At 47.5% G+C, this 21158-nt stretch overlaps 1 protein-coding gene across 1 annotated transcript in view; it reads left to right on the forward strand.

The window, feature by feature from the left end:
* Nucleotides 1-21158, forward strand: part of GALNT11 (polypeptide N-acetylgalactosaminyltransferase 11) — a 99297-nt gene that overhangs the window by 41182 nt on the left and 36957 nt on the right. The window contains exons 4-6 of the mRNA XM_063921857.1: nucleotides 7688-7854; nucleotides 14776-14901; nucleotides 15159-15408. Of these exons, the coding sequence (XP_063777927.1) occupies nucleotides 7688-7854; nucleotides 14776-14901; nucleotides 15159-15408 (543 nt within the window). The remainder of the gene's footprint in view (nucleotides 1-7687; nucleotides 7855-14775; nucleotides 14902-15158; nucleotides 15409-21158) is intronic.

Raw genomic sequence — 21158 nt, forward strand, 5'->3', positions numbered from 1 at the left:
TGGCGAGATTCACACCAGCTCACACATACAAGGCAAATCAAGATAACTAGCTTGAAACATCAGCAACGGCTGAACAATATTACTTAACCAAGTAACAAAACAGTACTAAACCAAGAAGTAAGCAGTACTGAACAAAGTAACCACTGCAGGAGCACGAAGTGCTGGGCGGGCGCCCAGCATCCTCTACGGACTACGAGAAAAGGATTTACTGGTAGGTAATTAAAATCCTATTTTCTCTTACGTCCTAGAGGATGATGGGGTCCACATTAGTACCATGGTGATGTACCAAAGCTCCCAGAACGGGAGGGAGAGCGCAGCGGCTCCTGCAGAACTGATTGACCAAACTTCAGTGGCCAAGGTATCGAACTTGTAGAACTTTGCAAACGTGTTCGACCCCGACCAAGTAGCCGCTCGGCAAAGCTGTAAAGCCGAGACACTCCAGGCAGCCACCCAGGAAGAACCCACCTTGCGAGTAGAGTGGGCCTTTACATGCGTAGGACACGGCAGTCCTGCCATAGAATGCGCATGCTGGATAGTGAACCTGATCCAGCGAGAGATCGTCTGCTTAGAAGCAGGACACCCAAGTTTCTTGGGATCATGCAGGACAAACACAGTCCGATTTTCTGTGACGAGTAGTCCTCTTCACATAGATTTTCAGAGCCCTTACAACTTCCAAGGACTTTGATGAAATTGAGACGTCAGTAGCAACTGGCACCACAATAGGTTGGTTGACATGAAATGCCAACACAACCTTTGGAAGGAACTGCTGACGTGTCCGGAGCTCAGCTCTATCTTCATGGAAGATCAAGTAGAGGCTCTTACAAGACAAAGCCCCCGGCTCCAACAAACATCTAGCAGAAGCTAAGGCCAACAAAGAGACAGCCTTCCATGTGAGAAACTTGACCTCAACCTCCTGTAGAGGCTCGAACCAATCTGATTGGAGAAACTGCAGCACCACGTTAAGATCCCATTGCGCCGTAGGCGACACAAAGGGAGGCTGGATGTGCAGAACCCCTTTCAAAAAAGTCTGAACCTCCAGGATGGAAGTAAACTGTTTCTGGATGAAAATGGATAGGGCCGAAATCTGGACCTTTACGGATCCCAACCTCAGACCCATATCTACACTTGCTTGCAGGAAGAGGAGAAACCGTCCCAGTTGAAACTCCACCGTAGGAAACGTCTTGGTAATGTTTTTACGGTACTCCTGTCCTAGCCTGTATCATGTTAGGAATAACCTTGTTCGGAATGCCCTTCCGAGCTAATATCTGGCGTTCAACCTCCATGCCGTCAAATGTAGCCGCGGTAAGTCTTGATAAGCGAACAGCCCCTGCTGCAGCAGGTCCTCCCGAAGAGGAAGAGGCCTCTGCTCTTCTAGCAGTAGATCCAGAAGGTCCGCGTACCAAGCCCTTCTTGGCCAGTCCGGAGCAAAGAGGATTGCCTGAACTTTTTCTCCTTATGAGTTTTAGAACTCTTGGAATGAGTGGAAGTGGAGGAAACACGTACACCAACTGGAACACCCACGGAGTCACTAGGGTGTCCACTGCCATGGCTCGTGGGTCCCTCGACCTGGAACAATACCGGCGAAGCTTCTTGTTGAGACGAGAGGCCATCATGTCTATTTGAGGTACACCCCAAAGATCGGTCACCTCCGGATGGAGTCCCCACTCTCCTGGATGGAGATCGTGTCTGCTGAGGAAGTCCGCTTCCCAGCTGTCTATTCCCGGAATGAAGATTGCTGACAGCGCCAACGAGCGTTTCTCTGTCCAGAGGATGATTCTCGCTACCTCTGACTTTGCAGCTCTGCTCTTCGTTCTGCCCTGTCGGTTCATGTAAGCCACTGTCATTACATTGTCCGACTGCACTTGAATGTCTCGATCTTGCAGAAGGTGGGCTGCTTGGAGAAGACATTTGGGAACTAAGAGCCGTCTACAACGGTTTATTGGTAGGCTGGATTCCAGGCTTGACCACCTTCCTTGGAAGGTTTCCCCCTGAGTGACTGCGCCCCGGAGACTTGCATCCGTGGTCAGGAGGATCCAGTCCTGAATCCCGAGCCTGCGGCCATCCAGAAGGTAAGGTAGTTGTAGCCACCAGAGGAGTGAAATCCTGGCTTTTGGCGACAGACGTATTCTCTGGTGCATGTGTAGATGAGATCCCTGCCACTTTTCCAGGAGATCCAGTTGGAAGGGCCGACCATGAAACCTTTCTCACTGTAGAGCCTCGTAAGAGGTCACCATCTTCCCCAGAAGGCGAATGCACTGATGAACCGAAACCCGGGCTGGCTTCAGGACATCCCGGACCATTGTTTGTATCGCCAACTCTTTTTCCCCCGGATGACACATCCTCTGCACTTCTGTATCGAGGATCATTCCCAGAAAAGACAACCTCCTGGTCGACTCCAAATGTGATTTTGGAAAAGTCAGGATCCAACCGTGTTCCCTGACCAGATGAGTCGTGAGAACAATGGACTGCAACAACCTCTCCTGGACAATGCCTTAATCAGCAGATCGTCCAGATATGGGCTCATGTTCACCCCCTGTTTGCAGAGGAGAACCATCGTCTCTGCCATCACCTTGGTGAACACCCTCGGTACTGTGGAGAGGCCGAATGGTAGTGCCTGGAATTGATAGTGACTGTCCAACAGTGCAAATCTGAGATAAGCCTGGTGAGGCGGCCAAATCAGAATGTGGAGGTACGCATCCTTCATATCCAGGCATACCAACAACTCTCCCTCCTTCAGACATGAAATCACTGCTCTGAGAGACTGCATTTTTAATTTGAACACCCTCAGGTAAGGGTTCAACGATTTCAAGTTCAAAATTGGTCTGACCGAACCATCCGGTTTTGGTACCACAAAAAGGTTTGAATAATAACCCTTGCTTTGCATATGAGGTGGAACTGGGACAGTGACCTGTGATCTTTGCCATTTTTAGGATGGCTTCCTGTAGGATAGCCCTGTCTGTCAGCAAAGCTGGCAAGCCTGATTTGAAGAATCAGTGAGGCGGAAGTTCTTGAAACTCCAGTCTGTACCCCTGCGACACAGGGATCCAGGCCAGATGACACCTAGACGTGGCTGAAACGTCTGAGTCTCTTGCACCCACCAGCCCGTCCTCCAGGCTTTGAGGTCCACTGTCATGCTGAGGATTTTGAGGAACCAGAAGCAGGTCTCTGGTCCCTCTGGTCCTGGGAGCTTGCGGGTGCAGGCTTTTTGGATTTTGACCGACCATCACTAAAGAAAGTGGTTTGAAGTCTTGGGCTTTTTTGTCTTAGCGGTCCGAAAGGACTGCTGCACAGCTGAAGAAAACTGTTTGTTTCTTCGTAGAAGAAGTAGCAGAGGGAAGGAAAGGTGACTTACCCGCAGATGCCGTGGAAATCCACGCATCCAAAGCTTCCCCAAATAGAGCCTGACCTGTGTAGGGTATTTATTTATTTTTTATTTATTAACAGTTTCTTATATAGCGCAGCATATTCCGTTGCGCTTTACAATTAGAACAACAGGGTAGGTTCTCCACACTTCTACTGGATTCCGCGTCTGCAGATCATTGGCGTAGCCAGAGTCCCCTGCGAGCTGATACCAACAGGATATCCGTGCAGTCAGCGTACCCAGGTCTTTCATGGATTCCACCATGAACCCCACAGAATCCTGTATGTTATGTAAAAACAATTCAATGTCGCTACTATCCATTGCTTCCAAATCCTCTAGTAATGTGCCACCACTTTACTATGGCTTTAGAAATCCATGCACAGGCAATAGTGGACCTTAAGGCCACTCCTGAAGCAGTGTATATGGATTTGAGCGTAGTCTCAATCTTACGATCATCCGGTTCTTTCAATGCGGTAGAACCAGGGACAGGTAAAATCACCTTTTTTAGACAGTCTGGAGACAGATGCGTCAACAATTGGTGGGTTTTTCCTAGCCTTCTCAGGGAAGGGAAAAGCAACCAGAACTCTTTTTGGGATCTGGAATTTTTTTCTCCGGGTTTCCCCAGGAATTTTAAAATATAGCACTTAATTCTTTAGACGCGGGATAGGTCAGTGGGGCTTTCTTATTATCGGTGAAGTAAGCCTCCTCAGCCTGCTCAGGTGTAGTGTCATTAATGTTTAACACCTCTCAAATGGCCTCATCATGAGCTGCACCCCCCCTTTGCAAGGGATGCCGCCCCCCTCAGCACGTCCCCATCACTGTCTGAAGTATCAAAATCGGTTTCCGTGTAATCTTGCATAATTTGGGCAAGTGCACGTTTCTGTGGGAACATGCTAGGGGATTTTGCAGGAATAGGGACAGAGCCTGACCAAACTGTGCCCTAGACTTCTTCAACACGAGTTTCAGTCTCAGTATTAGCTTCAACAATAGGGATCGGAGACAAAGCATTACAATCCTGTGTACATGGAATGGATCCTTCCTGAGAGGAAACCTCCTTTGCAGCATATGACAGAGTACCTAGACAACACACACACACACACACACACACACACACACACACACACACACACACACACACACACACACACACACACACACACACACTTTCACCCCAAGTATGCCACAGAGATTGGAGTCAACCCACACACAGCGCTTTTTAAGGTAGAACTAATAACACTACCAGCGCTGTCTGTGTACCTTAATAGACTACACAGACTTTACACAGCCTCTCCCTCCCTTCTACAGCCCCCTGGTACAGTACAAGATAGCTGGAGTTGACTTGGAGAGACAGCTCTCCATGTCAGCGCTTCTGCAGGCAGGAAGATGGCGCTGAATGCTGCTGGGTCCGCTCTGAGGGGAAGCTCTGCCCCCTTTCATGGTGCTGCTTCCCGCTCTCCTGTAGTTTATACTGGCCTGAGGAATTGTTCTGGCAGCGATCCTGGGACCCTGATAGGCTTGTTGGACAGTGTAGGGTGTAGGTGCTGGCTCAGGGCGCCCCTCACAGCGCCGAACTATGTACCGCTGAGCCCCGGAGCGCAGTTAGTACTGCGCTCCCTACCCTGTTGCCGCCATCTTCACACCGGCTCCCCGCTTGCCAGGGGGGACGGTGACTAACTCGCCGCTGAAGTCTTCTTGCTCTGTAAGGGGGTGGCGGCATGCTGCTGGGGTGAGCAATCCCCTGCCCAGTGTCCTGTCAGCGGAGATAGGGGATAGTGGCTCAGACCCCGCAGGGCGGACACTACTTATCCCCCCCTTAGTCCCTTGAAGCAGGGAGGCTCCCTGTGCCTAAACTCGAATACTAAAACTAAAAGAACTCCCATGGAGCTCCCTAGCTGAGACCGGCTCCTCCGGGCACATTTTCTAAACTGAGTCTTTTAGGAGGGGCATAGAGGGAGGAGCCAGCCCACACTCTCAAACTCTTAGTGCCAATGGCTCCTGGTGGACCCGTCTATACCCCATGGTACTAATGTGGACCCCAGCATCCTCTAGGACGTAAGAGAAATGATGGTGAGAGCTTCATATATCAACAATAATAATTTACAGTATAATATAACTAAAAATACTTATGTGAAAAGGTAAAAGTATATAAATAAATATATTTTTGTGAAAACAGATTTATTGTGGACATTTTTAGTAACGTTTTAATTACTCAAACCCGGTCCTAGGTATTCTTATTGGAGAGAGATAATAAGCTTTATGAAGCTTGCTGTTGATACTATAAACATTGTATACTCCCTCTCTCAACTTTCAGTAGTGTTTTGTGTCTGTGATCAACAAAACAACTGATTAAAAAGCCGTTATCTGTAATTATGTTTGAAAGATGCAAATATGCATTAAGCCATTCAGCCAATCAGGGCTTTGCTTTCATGTTCTGTCTTGCATTATACGGATAAAAGAGAATCGCTGATTCTTTGCAATGGGCTACTGCAGATAGTCACCAGAGACTCTCAGAACTAAGGGGGTAATTCAGACTGGATCGCTGCAGCGGCAGCGATCGCAGTCTGAATTACTGTGTGGATTGCACATGTGCAGCGGCCGCTCTGCGCGTGCACACCCCGGGAGCCCAGTGAGATACTATCAGCATCTCACTGGCTGCGATCGCCGCTGCCTGATTGACAGGCAGAGGCGGTCGCAGGGCGGGAGGGGGCGTGCCAACAGTATTAGAACGCTGTAGCTGGGGCACAGTCCTGACAGCGGAGGCGTGTCTATACCGTTGGGGGGGGGGGGGGGGATTGCGGTCGTTGTGTGACATCACACGCATCCGCTGCGACCCGGGACGCGGCCAGTAGCTCCCTGCCAGCGCGCAGGAAGGGAGCTACTCGTCTGGTACAAAAGCATCGCCACCGTGCAGTGCTTTTGTACCTGGGCGGGGGGCAGAGCTAGACATGCAGGGGGGGACTATCCCTGTGCTGGGCGTCCCCCCGCATGTCAGAGTAAATGATCGAAGGGAGTCATTCAGATCTGATCGCTGTTTTGCGTTTTCTCACAGGCTGCGATCAGGTCTGAACTGCGCATGCACCGCAATGCATAGGTATGACAGATCGCAGCAACGGGGAGCGCCAGTCAGCGATGGGATGGTGCGAAAAATCCGAATGCATCAGCGATCGCAAGAAGATTGACAGGGGGAGGGCGTTTGTGTGTGGTAACTGACCGTTTTTAAGGAGTGTCCGGAAAAACGCAGGCTGGACCTGGCTTTTGGAGGGAGGGATTCTGACGTCTGCTCTGGCCCCGATAATCGCAGCAGCTAAGTAGCTCCTGGGCTGAGCAGAAACTGCACAAACTTATGTTTGTGCAGTTCTGCAACACATGCGATTGCACACCTGCACACAGCTAATACCCTCCCCCTGTAGGCGGCGACTACCTGATTGCAGGGATGCAAAAAACGCACCCTAGCGATCAGGTCTGAATTACCCCCAAGGCCAAATGTATTAAGCATTAAGTGATAAAGTACCAACAAATCAGTCATTTTTCAAACATATCCTGTAACATGGCAGTTAGGAAGCTGATTGGCTGGTTCTTTATCAGTCTCAACTTTATCACTTTTTAAGGTTTAATGCGTTTGGGCCTATGTAACATAATATGCTGACAATGACAATTGCATTACATTTTCCACCATCCTTGCTAAGTTTTTTTTTTTTTCTTCCCCCCCCCCCTCCCCTCCCCTCCTCTTTGAGGTCTGCACTATTTAAGAAACATACATACTTTAGATTGTGGTAGCAGCTAATTTTGGTGTATAAACTGTATTCATCAGATTGCAGCCTGTCACCTCACGATCGGCTGTATTCTTGTGAACACTGATTCAGCCCACAAAGTAGTGACTCCCTCTACTGGGTGTGACTGGTGTGTACAAAGTAACAGCAACATCTTTTCAGCTACTGCCTCCTCATTATGCATCATGCAAGTGGTTTGGTGTCACAAACCTGAATGTGATTAGCTAAAGCAATAGAGTGGGTAAATAAAGTATTGTTCATTAACTATATGCATCCTGATCATCTACATCATGGGTTGTCAACCTGCGGCCCTCCAGCTGCTGTGGAACTACACATCCCAGCATGCCCTGCCACAGTTTTGCTATTAGTGCATGCTAAAACTGAGGCAGGGCATTCTGGGATGTGTAGTTACACAGCAGCTGGAGGGCCGCAGGTTGAAGATCCATGATCTACATTTTAGTAGGTAACCTGAATACATCTGAGTCAGGAATAACGTTTGTGCTAGAAGCCTTACATGACCTGATTGTATGTAACTTTTACCTAATGACACTGGCAGGTGTGCTAAGAAGACCTACCCCTCACAACTGCCCCTCGCCAGCATCGTGATATGTTTTTACAATGAAGCCTTATCTGCTCTGCTGAGAACCGTCCATAGTGTGTTGGATCGCACACCAGCCAGCCTGCTCCAGGAGATAATACTGGTGGATGATAACAGTGAACTAGGTGAGTGCTTTGCAGTGTTTTAGAACTTCAGCTGCACTCATTGGGATTCGCTTTTCAGACCCTATTTGTGAGATTGTCTTGGCATAAGACGACATTACGGCAGCAGTTACTGGCTGCATCACAGCTTCCTTTGCCCTAAATTGAGTAAAGTGATAACCCAATTCAAATATACAGTATAGCATTATTGAATGTGTTCGTAAATGCACTGGGAAGAGGGCCACTGTTAACCTGTGTGCATGGTCATCAGTCTCCATTTTAAGGTGAAAGATCAGCTGCTTGGCCTATACAGCTACGTATGTGGTAGATGCAGATGCTTTTGCTTGGTGCTGGTACTGAATAACGGGCTCAACATACGTGTCTGGCCGAACACACACATTGTGCTTCAATTCACATGAATTTGTCTTTTATACAGCTTGGGTGAGGCCCTCTGTCTACTTCCGTTGAATATTGTATATTTCTCTAACGTCCTAAGTGGATGCTGGGGACTCCGTAAGGACCATGGGGAATAGCGGCTCCGCAGGAGACTGGGCACATCTAAAGAAAGCTTTAGGACTAACTGGTGTGCACTGGCTCCTCCCCCTATGACCCTCCTCCAAGCCTCAGTTAGATTTCTGTTAGATTTCTGTGCCCGACGAGAAGGGTGCACACTAGGGGCTCTCCTGAGCTTCTTAGTGAAAGTTTTAGTTTAGGTTTGTTATTTTCAGTGAGACCTGCTGGCAACAGGCTCACTGCATCGAGGGACTAAGGGGAGAAGAAGCGAACTCACCTGCGTGCAGAGTGGATTGGGCTTCTTAGGCTACTGGACATTAGCTCCAGAGGGACGATCACAGGCCCAGCCTGGATGGGTCCCGGAGCCGCGCCGCCGGCCCCCTTGCAGAGCCAGAAGAGCGAAGAGGTCCGGAAAAATCGGCGGCAGAAGACGTTCCTGTCTTCAATAAGGTAGCGCACAGCACTGCAGCTGTGCGCCATTGCTCTCAGCACACTTCATACTCCGGTCGCTGGGGGGGGCGCCCTGAGACGCAATAAAACATGATAAAAATACCTTACATGGCAAAAAATACATCACATATAGCTCCTGGGCTATATGGATGCATTTAACCCCTGCCAGAATATACAGAAAAACGGGAGATAAGGCCGCCGAAAAGGGGGCGGAGCCTATCTCCTCAGCACACTGGCGCCATTTTCCCTCACAGCTCAGTTGGAGGGAAGCTCCCTGGCTCTTCCCTGCAGTCACTACACTACAGAAAGGGTTAAAAAAAAGAGAGGGGGGCACTAATTAGGCGCAGTATTAAAACATACAGCAGCTATAAGGGGAAAAACACTTATATAAGGTTATCCCTGTATATATATATATATATATATATATATATATATATATATATAGCGCTCTGGTGTGTGCTGGCATACTCTCCCTCTGTCTCCCCAAAGGGCTAGTGGGGTCCTGTCCTCTATCAGAGCATTCCCTATGTGTGTGCTGTGTGTCGGTACGTTTGTGTCGACATGTATGAGGAGAAAAATGATGTGGAGACGGAGCAGAGTGTCTGTAACAGTGATGTCACCACCTAGGGGGTCGACACCTGAGTGGATGTACTGTTGAAAATTACGTGACAGTGTCAGCTCTGTATAAAAAAACAGTGGTTGACATGAGACAGCCGGCTACTCAGCTTGTGCCTGTCCAGACGTCTCATAGGCCGTCAGGGGCTCTAAAGCGCCCGTTACCTCAGATGGCAGATACAGACGCCGACACGGATACTGACTCCTGTGTCGACGGTGAAGAGACAACCGTGATTTCCAGTAGGGCCACACGTTACATGATTGAGACAATGGAAAATGTTTTATACATTTCTGATAATACGAGTACCACCAAAAAGGGGTATTATGTTCGGTGAGGGAAAACTACCTGTAGTTTTCCTGAATCTGAGAAATAAAATGAGGTGTGTGATGATGCGTGGGTTTCCCCCCGATAACAATTGATAATTTCTTAAAAAGTATTGGTGTATACCCTTTCCCGCCAGAGGTTAGGGTGCGTTGGGAAACACCCCCTAGGGGGGATAAGGCGCTCACACGCTTGTAAGAACAAGGGCTCTACCCTCTCATGAGATGGCCGCCCTTAAGGATCCTGCTGATGGAAAGCAGGAGGGTATCCAAAAATGTATTCACACACATACTGGTGTTATACTGCGACCAGCAATCGCCTCAGCCTGGAGGTGCAGTGCTGGGTTGGCATGGTCGGATTCCCTGACTGGAAATATTGATATCCTAGATAAGGATAGTATATTATTGCCTATAGAGCATTTAAAAGATGCATTTCTATATATGCATGATGCACAGCGGAATATTTGCCGACTGGCATCAAGTATAAGTGCGTTGTCCAATTCTACCAGTAAAATGGTCAGGTGATGCGGATTCCAAACGGCATTTGGAAGTATTGCCTTTGAAAAGGGACATTTGGGGTCTGTCTTTTAGACCTGGTGGCCACGGCAACAACTGGGAAATCCACGTTTGTACCCCAGGTCGCCTCTCAAAATAAGACGCCGTATTATCAGGCGCAGTCCTTTGTTGGCAAGCGGACAAAAGGTTCCTCTTTTCTGCTCGTGACAGAGGGAGAGGAAAAAGGCTGAAGAGATTAGCCAGTTCCCAGGAACAGAAACCCTTTCCCGCCTCTGCCAAGCCCTCAGTATGACGCTAGGGCCTTACAAGCTCAGGCACTGTGGGGGCCCGTTCTCAATGAATTTCAGTGCGCAGTGGGCTCACTCGCAAGTAGACCCCTGGATCCTTCAGGTAATATCTCAAGGGTACATATTGGAATTCGAGACGTCTCCCCCTCGCCGTTTCCAAAAGTCGGCTTTACCGACGTCTCCCTCTGACAGGGAGGCGGTTTTGGAAGCCATTCACAAGCTGTATTCCCAGCAGGTGATAATCAAGGTACCCCTCCTGCAACAGGGAACGGGGTATTATTCCACACTATTGTGGTACCGAAGCCAGACGGCTCGGTGAGACCGATTCTAAATCTAAAATCTAAAATCTTTGAACACTTACATATAGAGGTTCAAATTCAAGATTGAGTCACTCAGAGCAGTGATTGCGAACCTGGAAGAAGGGGACTACATGATGTCTCGGGACATCAAGGATGCTTACCTTCATGTCAAAATTTACCCTTCTCACCAAGGGTACCTCAGGTTATGGTACAGAACTGTCACTATCAGTTCAGACGCTGCCGTAGGGATGGTCCACGGCACCCCGGGTCTTTACCAAGGTAATGGCCGAAATGATATCCCTTCGAAGGAAGGGAATTTTAGTTATCCCTTACTTGGACGATTCCCTGATAAGGGTAAGATCCAGGGAACAGTTGGAAGTCGGTGTAGCACTATCTCAGGTAGTGTTGCGGCAGCACGATTGGATTCTCAATATTCCAAAATCGCAGCTGGTTCCGACAACTTGTCTTCTGTTTCCTAGGGATGTTCCCGGACACAGTCCAGAAAAAAGGTGTTTCTCCTGGAAGAGAAAGCCAGGGAGTTATCCGAGCTAGTCAGGAACCTCCTAAAACCGAACCAAGTCTCAGTGCATCAATGCACAAGGGTTCTGGGTAAAAAATGGTGGCTTCCTACGAAGCAATCCCATTCGTTAGATTCCACGCAAGAACTTTCCAGTGGAACCTACTGGACAAATGGTCCGGGTCGCATTTTCAGATGCATCAGCGGATAACCCTGTCACCAAGGACAAGGGTATCCATCCTGTGGTGGTTGCAGAGTGCTCATCTTCTAGAGGGCCGCAGATTCGGCATTCAGGACTGGGTCCTGGTGACCACGGATGCCAGCCTGCGAGTCTGGGGAGCAGTCACACAGGGAAGGAATATCCAGGGCTTAGGGTCAAGCCTGGATACATCACTTCACATAAATATCCTGAAGCTAAGGGCCATTTACAATGCTCTAAGCTTAGCAAGACCTCTGCTTCAAGGTCAGCCGGTGTTGATCCAGTCGGACAACATCATGGCAGTCACCCACGTAAACAGACAGGGTGGCACAAGAAGCAGGAGGGCAATGGCAGAAGCTGCAGGGATTCTTCGCTGGGCGGAAAATCATGTGATAGCACTGTCAACAGTATTCATTCCGGGAGTGGACAACTGGGAAGCAGACTTCCTCAGCACGACCTCCACCCGGGAGAGTGGGGACTTCACCCAGAAGTCGTCCACATGATTAAAAAACTCGACAGGTATTGCGCCAGGTCAAGAGACCCTCAGGCAATAGTTGTAGACGCTCTGGTAACACCGTGGGTGTACCAGTCAGTGTATGTGTTCCCTCCTCTGCCTCTCATACCCAAGGTACTGAGATTGATAAGATGGAGAGGAGAAAGCACTATATACGTGGCTCCGGATTGGCCAAGAAGGACTTGGTAACCGGAACTTCAAGAGATGCTCACGGAGGATCCGTGGCCTCTACCTCTAAGAAGGGACCTGCTCCAGCAAGGACCCTGTCTGTTCCAAGACTTACCGCGGCTGCGTTTGACGGCATGCCGGTTCAACACCGGATCCTGAAGGAAAAAAGGCATTCCGGATGAAGTCATCCATATCCTGATCTAAAGCCAGGAAGGATGTAACCGCAAAAACATTATCACCGCAATTGGCGAAAATATGTTGCGTAGTGCGAGGCCAGTAAGGCCCGACGGAGGAAATTCAACTGGGTCGATTCCTACATTTCCTGCAAACAGGAGTGTCTATGGGCCTGAAATTGGGGTCCATTAAGGTTCAGATTTCGGCCCTGTCAATTTTCTTCCAAAAAAGAACTAGCTTCAGTCCCTGAAGTTTAGACGTTTGTAAAAGGGGTACTGCATATACAGCCTCCTTTTGTGCCTCCAGTGGCAATTTGGGATCTCAATGTAGTTTGGGTTCCAAAAGTCACATTGGTTTGAACCACTTAAATCTGTGGAGTTAAAATATCTCACATGGAAAGTGGTCATGCTGTTGGCCCTGGCCTGGGCCAGGCGCGTGTCAGAATTGGCGGCTTTATCCTGTAAAAGCCCTTATCTGATTTTCCATTCGGACAGGGCGGAATTGAGGACTCGTCCTCAGTTTCTCCCTAAGGTGGTTCCAGCGTTTTCACCTGAACCAACCTGCGGCTACTAGGAACTTGGAGGAATCCAAGTTGCTGGATGTTGTCAGGGCCCTGAAAATATTTCCAGGACGGCTGGAGTCAGGAAATCTGACTCGCTGTTTATCCTGTATGCACCCAACAAGCTGGGTGCTCCTGCTTCTAAGCAGACTATTGCTCGTTGGATTTGTAGTACAATTCAGCTTGCACATTCTGTGGCAGGCCTGCCACAGCTAAAATCTGTAAAAGCCCGTTCCACAAGGAAAGTGGGCTCATCTTGGGCGGCTGCCCGAGGGGTCTCGGCTTTACAACTTTGCCGAGCAGCTACTTGGTCAGGGGCAAACACGTTTGCTAAATTCTACAAATTTGATACCCTGGCTGAGGAGGACCTGGAGTTCTCTCATTCGGTGCTGCAGAGTCCTCTGCACTCTCCCGCCCGTTTGGGAGCTTTGGTATAATCCCCATGGTCCTTACGGAGTCCCCAGCATCCACTTAGGACGTTAGAGAAAATAAGAATTTACTTGCCGATAATTCTATTTCTCATAGTCCGTAGTGGATGCTGGGCGCCCATCATACTGTTAACTGGGTTCAGATCACAAGTTATACGGTGTGATTGGTGTGGCTGGTATGAGTCTTACCCGGGATTCAAAATCCTTCCTTATTGTGTACGCTCGTCCGGGCACAGTATCCTAACTGAGGCTTGGAGGAGGGTCATAGGGGGAGGAGCCAGTGCACACCAGTTAGTCCTAAAGCTTTCTTTAGATGTGCCCAGTCTCCTGCGGAGCCGCTATTCCCCATGGTCCTTACGGAGTCCCCAGCATCCACTACGGACTATGAGAAATAGAATTATCGGTAAGTAAATTCTTATTTTGTTGTCTATAGAAAAGAGGGTATCCGTTCACATGGTCGACCATGTTATGGTCGACAGTCATTAGGTCGACCACTATTGGTCGACATTGACATGGTCGACATGGACACATGGTCGACACATGAGAGGTCGACACATGAAAAGGTCGACATGAGTTTTTGAACTTTTTTTTTCTTTTGGGGAACTTTTCCATACTTTACGATCCACATGGACTACGATTGGAACGGTAAAGTGTGCCGAGCGAAGCGGTAGCGGAGCGAAGGCACCATGCCCGAAGCATGGCGAGCGAAGCGGTGCACTAATTGGGGTTCCCAGTCACTTTACGCAAAAAACGACACCAAAAAAAGTTAAACTCATGTCGACCTTTTCATATGTCGACCTTTCATGTGTCGATCATTTTCATGTGTCCATGTCGACCATGTCAATGTCGACCAATAGTGGTCGACCTAATGACTGTCGACCATAACATGGTCAACCATTCATACCGGAACCAGAAAAGAGCCCAGTTGTGCCATTACACACCTAACCAGCACCAGTGACTTCCTGTGTATTCCATTCTAAATCCTAACCAGCACCAGGGACTTCCTGTGCGCCATTACACACCTAGCCAGCACCAGGGACTTCCTGTGTATTCTATTCTAAATCCTAACCAGCACCAGGGACTTCCTGTGTGCCATTACACACCTAACCAGCACCAGGGACTTTCTGTGCGCCATTACACACCTAGCCAGCACCAGGGACTTCCTGTGTATTCCATTCTAAATCGTAACCAGCACCAGGGACTTCCTGTGTGCCATTACACACCTAACCAGCACCAGACACTTTCCGTGCGCCATTACATGCCTAGGTGATGCTTTGCGTAATAGCCATGGCTTGGTTCTGCAGGAAAAACACACAAACATAATGAATTGGGTAGGATGAAAGACTTTAAGTTTTTCATAATTTCATAATTTCTTTTCCTTCCAGATGATTTGAAGAAGGGACTAGATGACTATATTCAGGAAAATCTCCCGAAAAAGGTCAAAGTGGTGAGAAACAAACAGAGGGAGGGCCTGATTCGTGGACGGATGGTGGGAGCATCTCATGCCACAGGTAAACATGATACAGAACACATTATACATGTGACTCAAGGAACTCCACTCAGAAGTACAATTTATATAAGCAGCAACCACTTGTTAGCTCATAATTCTTAGTGACCATCACAAGTGTTCAGGTTAGTTCCTGTTTTGGGCAAAACAGGAGACCGTCCTAACAAACATGACAACATAAATGAAGCAAGTTCCTTTTAGTACGGATAAGATCTGGTGTATTCCTGTGCACATTCTTACCTGCCCCTTGTGCGTTTGCAGGTGACGTGCTCATCTTCCTGGACAGTCACTGCGAGGTGAATGAGATGTGGTTACAGCCTCTGCTTACTCCCATCAAGGAAAATCCCAAGACTGTGGTGTGTCCAGTCATTGACATAATCAGCGCTGACACGCTGATGTACAGCTCCTCTCCTGTCGTACGTGGGGGATTTAACTGGGGTCTCCATTTTAAGTGGGATCCGGTGCCTCTGTCAGAATTAGGAGGACCTGATGGATTCACTTCACCGTTTAGGTAAAGGAAGTGTTTGATGGACAATTTATATCAATTGCATGCACTGGGGAAAATGATATATTGGTTCTTGTTGATGGGTGTTTATATTGTAAAGGGCATTTTATACCATTCAGGATATTGGTCATGGTTTTCTTAAAGAACATAAGGCATTTGTGTGTATTTGTACTTTGTATGTAGCTGAAGGTGGCCATAGAGGTGCTGCTTGCTGAGTGACGGGGTCACAGACCGATTTGGCCATACATATGGTAACTGATCTGCTGACATTATAGCCATGTTATCTGAAGCAGAGAGAGAAGACTGGTATACACAGGAGAAGAGCAGCTTCCAACCATCAGTTTTCCAAACCGTTTTATTTCTGAAGTTAATGACACTTATCTGTGTCTCTGTTTTAATTGTAAAGGCTAATTCCATGCTTTACATACTGCTTGGCATAAACAAACATATACTTAGCGCAAAAAAAATTATCCTGTCCTTGTACTTTTTCTGCATGAAATTGTTGCAAATAAATGGTTAGGACTGAGGTTCTCAAACGTGGTCCCCAAGACACCCCAATGGTCCAAGTTTTAGGCATATTCATGGCTCAGCACAAATGGCTAAATCAGATTGACTGTGGTGCTAATTAAATTGCCTGTGGCCAAGCATGGATAAACTTAAAACCTGGACCGTTGGGGTACCTCGAGGACCGCGTTTGAGAACCTCTGAGTTAGGATTTATATGGTTTGTATCCTATATGTAAACATTGTGTCAAGAAATGGTGGGGGGCTAAGAGGGTTGGGGCAGGTATTGATTGTTGGTGGGGACTGAAATTAGGCTGACCATATCATCCCTTTAACCTGGGACACTCATGAATTACACTGGTTCTGTGGCTGCTTAAAACCAGGTGAAATGCAGGCTTGTAGTCAGCCAGTCACAGAACCTGTGTAATTCAGGAGTGTTCCATGTTAAAGGGATAATATGGTCAGCCTTCTGAAATGGTCCTGGACCAGCTGCTGAGGGTTGCCACTTATCTTGCTTTTCATCTGGTGGCACAGCTTTCAAGTGCTGCCCATTAGTGTGTTCTGGAATTCTTATCTTGAGGGGACTTGGCCATGCCTCTCAGATTTGACCATATCCCCTTCGGTACCCAGACCCTGCACGTCTCTCAATGGCCCTGGTGGCACATAAGATCGTGCTGCAGTTTGCTCAAGGTTTTCAAATGACCGCAGCACTATCTGCTGTGGTCATACCTTTTGTTAACGGTGTTCTCATTGGCTGTTGCTGTTGGCTTTTCCTTCCTACAGACCAGAATCCTAGATTGAATTGCAGTAGACTGGGCAAATTCAGCTCGGCATATTGAATTGATTTTTTTTATTTTAAATGTTCTTTATTGGAGGTCAAACAGAGTAATCACACCATATAAGAGGATGAAAACATAATGATATGTCATAAAGCAAATATAATGTAGGGACAAAAACCTAGAACAACAGAAAGCAGGTCAGAATGCCAATGACCTTATTCTTTACTGACCATTGTTCTTATTGTAATAGGGAAGAGGAGAGGTGATGTAGCCACATGGAATGGAGAGTTGAAACTAAATTTTATCAGGACTCGTACAATACATACTCATCTCTCCTATCTTCCAGGTTACTCCAGCAATCCATGTGGTCACCATCCGCGCCCTTACTTCGTAGATAAAGCTTTGTACAAGCCTCTCTGTATATATCAGACCCTCATTAAGTCATTCAGAAAGTGATGGATGATCTGACTAAATGGGAATAGCTTTGATCTGTATGACTCCATACTTGCAGTTCATGCTTCTCATGTACAGCTTGGTGAATGTACGTTACACACATAACTAATCGTGCAGTAGTTAGACTATAAAAGTGTTTTCATCTAGTGAAGCAGAATAACATACTGACCATTATTATGGCATTCCTGTCATAACTGCTTTTGTACTCTGTCCCAGATTAGAAGTGCCTGGAAATACACTCTCACAGGCTGCTGGCCAGCGGGCCTAATAGCTGGGTTCTGGCATGGATGCTCTGTAATGTGAATACACAACCTGGCTTTCTGTAACAGCGTGGAATCTGAAGGATTCATTTGACCAAGAAAAGGATAGTATTTGAATCTCTGATTAGCTGGACTGGTTTCTGGAAAATATCTTGTGGCTGTGCTGGCTGCATATCTGGAGTGCTATAAATGTACCCTTGCAATATGGGAGTGATTTCTAACTTTCCAGATCTGTGATGTGCACAAAGCAAAGCCTCATCAGACACTGGGAGCTGTCATCTGTTCTCTCTCCACCTCACCGACTGCATATTTATCATTAAAAAACAAATCTAGGTTGTATCTCCTACTTTGCTGATCATCTGTCTGCTAACTGTATCACTACTTGGTAATGTAAAAGGTGGAGTAAGCATTTGCTGAAAGTGGTTTTGTTTTGTAGCAAACACTTGAGGGTTGTTTTTGCCACCCCACCCCACCCCCATAAGTGCTGTAAGATCACTGTAACATGCAGATGTGTCCTCATTCATCCAGCGTGTTTGGGCCATATGGTGCTAGATGCTGGTGTGGCATGGCTGCTCTGCCATGGGCAGTGATTTCTGTACTTTTTCTAGAATGATGCCTCTTATTTGTATTGTGGCGACATACAAAGGGCTGAATTCAATTAGCACAGTTAACAGGGCTGAAAAAGGGTAGTAGCCTAGGGCTTTATCACCTGAGGCTATTCAATTCCAGATCCTTTTCACCCAAACCCCTTTTCTCTAACGTGGATACTGGGAATTGAAGATTACCATGGGGTATAGATCAGGTCCACTGGAGCCTGGCACTTTAAGAAATTAATAGTGTGTGTGCTGGCTCCTCCCCTCTATGCCCCTCCTAGCAGACTTCGTTTTCTTCAGAAATTGATGTTAGTTTATTATTTTCAGGCAGCACTTGTTGGCAACTGCACCGTGGGACTTGGGGAGGAGGGGACCGAACCAACTTCCTTAGAGTTAATGGTTCGTATCCCAGCTGACAGGACACTGAGCTCCTGAGGTGCTGTTCTCATACCCCTCGGGTTTGAGCCCACGCCGACAGCATGCCACCACCCCTAACAGATGCCGAAGGTGCAGTGAGTAATATGCCGGGGTCCCGGTTAGCTGGTCCCTGGCGCAAATGACGGCATTAAGGGACAGTGATCACCCAGCTATGGGCTGCGGTGCCCACACTGTCGATTTACATAAAAAAGGGGTTCCACACTCGTGTTTTTTTTATTATATTAAGGAGATGCCAGTATTAATAACTTAGAGGAGCCGTGCGCCATGATGGGGGCGGGGCTTCCTGGAGAGCTGGACTAGAGGCTTTGAGGCGCCATTTCCTGCTGATGCGGCTGCTGTACAGGTTGCATGCGGGCTGCTCCTCCACAGGACCCACTGTATCAACAATGATAACTGGTACCAGGGGCTTATAGTGAAGGGGGAGCGCAGTATCAGCGGTTTCACCGCTGTGAGGTAAATTACACATAATATATATACCCGGCGGGGCGCTGCTCTGCCTGAGGTATTGTGTGCTGGTCAAACCTTCTCTCTTTGTCACTCCATTCAGGGTTGTCTAGAAGAAGTGTGCGGTCTCTATAATACTGCACTGTGTGTTTTTCTCTCTTAACTCTGTTTTCTATAAAAGCATGTCTTTGAATAAGTCTGTGTGTACTGCATGCAAGGCTAGGTTTACACCTTCCTCACAAGGGTCTCTAATGTGTACCCAATGGGGGTAATTCCAAGTTGATCGCAGCAGGAAATTTTTTAGCAGTTGGGCAAAACAATGTGCATTGCAGGGGGGGGGGGGCAGATATAACATTTGCAGAGAGAGTTAGATTTGGGTGGGATATTTTGTTTCTGTGCAGGGTAAATACTGGCTGCTTTATTTTTACACTGCAATTTAGATTGCAGATTGAACTCACCACACCCAAATCTAACTCTCTCTGCACATGTTATATCTGCTTCCCCTGCAGTGCACATGGTTTTGCCCAATTGCTAACAAAATTCCTGCTGCGATCAACTCAGAATTACCCCCGATGTTCACTACCTTCCCAGGTGATGTGAAGTAACCTGAGTGGATGGATTCCTTTAAAATTATGATTAGAAACATAAATTCAGAGTTAGCCATGGCTAAACAAGAGAGGCAAACCATGAAACAGTCAATCAACACATTCGGGTTAACCAGTACTGACCACAGACAGGCTCCTCAGCCCCCCCTGTTGGTCTCTCCTAAACGCACTCTCCCACAGATATTGCTGTATGACTCTGATTCTGAATTACCAGAATTAGATGAGGATGAGTTAGGGGCGAACGAACTGTCCCCAGGAGTTGAGGCCCTAATTTTTGCTATTGTGGAGGTTCTCAATATTCCTGATAAGGAAGCAGAACCTGCATTTTAACGTAAAGCCAAAATCCTCTGCAACTTTCCCAGTTTCTAAGGAATTCGATTCTCTGGCAAAGGCTGTGTGGTTAAATCCTGACAAAAAATGTCATTCCTGAACGGGTACTAAATTCGTTTCCATTTCCTATAAATGAATAGGAAAATCTGGGAAATTTCCCCCGACAGTGGATACGTCTGTGTCCATGCTGTCACGTAAAATTGTACTACCTGTACCTGGGTCTATTTCTCTCAAAGAGCCTGCCGATCGCAAAATGGAGACCACTCTTAAGGCTATTTATTCTGCAGCAGGTGTAGCCCAACGCCCTACCATAGTGTGCGGCTGGATTTCAAGAACCATGGTCAAATGGTCTGATATTATTTTGAAAGGGTTGCATACACTAACTCAGGAGGAGATAGTTACACTACATCAACATATCCAAGGTGCTGCAAACTTCATGAGTGAAGCTGTTAAGGAACTGTGTATCATTAACGACCATACCTCGGCTATGGCGGTTTCGGCTCGCAGATCACTGTGGCTGCGTCAGTGGTCAACAGACGCTGATTCTAAGAAAGTGGTAGAGAACCTTCCTTTTACAGGTGATGCCTTGTTTGGGGAAGAACTGAACAAGTGGATATCTCAGGCGACTGCAGGTAAATCTACATACCTGCCGTCTGCTGCGCCACCTGCTAGACGTCCCTACCAATTTGTGTACCCGTTTCCTCCGCTTCCTCTCATTCCAAGAGTTTTAAAAATTAATCAAAATGGAAAGGTTCAGGCAATTTTGGTTGCCCCAGATTGGCCTCGACGGGCCTGGTATGTGGACCTCCTGACTCTGGCTGCCACTACACAAGGACCGTTTGTCTATCCAGACTTACAGCGGCTATGTTTAACGGCTTGGAAGTTGAGGGAGATTTTAACTAGAAATGGTCTCCCATCCAAGGTTGTTTCAAGTATGGTCCAGGCCCGTAAGGTTGTTACATCCAAACATTACCACTGTATTTGGAAGAAATATGTTTCTTAGTGCGAAGGTAGAAAATATTCCCCTGTGAAATTCGTCTGGATCAGTTTCTACTGTTCCAGCAAGCATGCGTGGATAAGGGCCTAAGATTAGGCTCCATCAAGGTTCAGATTTCGGCTCTCTCCATCTTCTTACAGAAGCAACTGGCGGTACTTCCAGAAGTACAGACTTTTCTAAAGTGGGTTATGCACATTCAACCACCCTTTAGGGGTCATTCCGAGTTGTTCGCTCGTTATTTTTTTCTCGCAACGGAGCGAATAGTCGCTAATGCGCATGCGCAATGTCCGCAGTGCGACTGCGCCAAGTAAATTTGCTATGCAGTTAGGTATTTTACTCACGGCATTACGAGGT

Source organism: Pseudophryne corroboree, chromosome 5 (genome assembly GCF_028390025.1).
Source record: "Pseudophryne corroboree isolate aPseCor3 chromosome 5, aPseCor3.hap2, whole genome shotgun sequence".
Taxonomy (NCBI): domain Eukaryota; kingdom Metazoa; phylum Chordata; class Amphibia; order Anura; family Myobatrachidae; genus Pseudophryne; species Pseudophryne corroboree.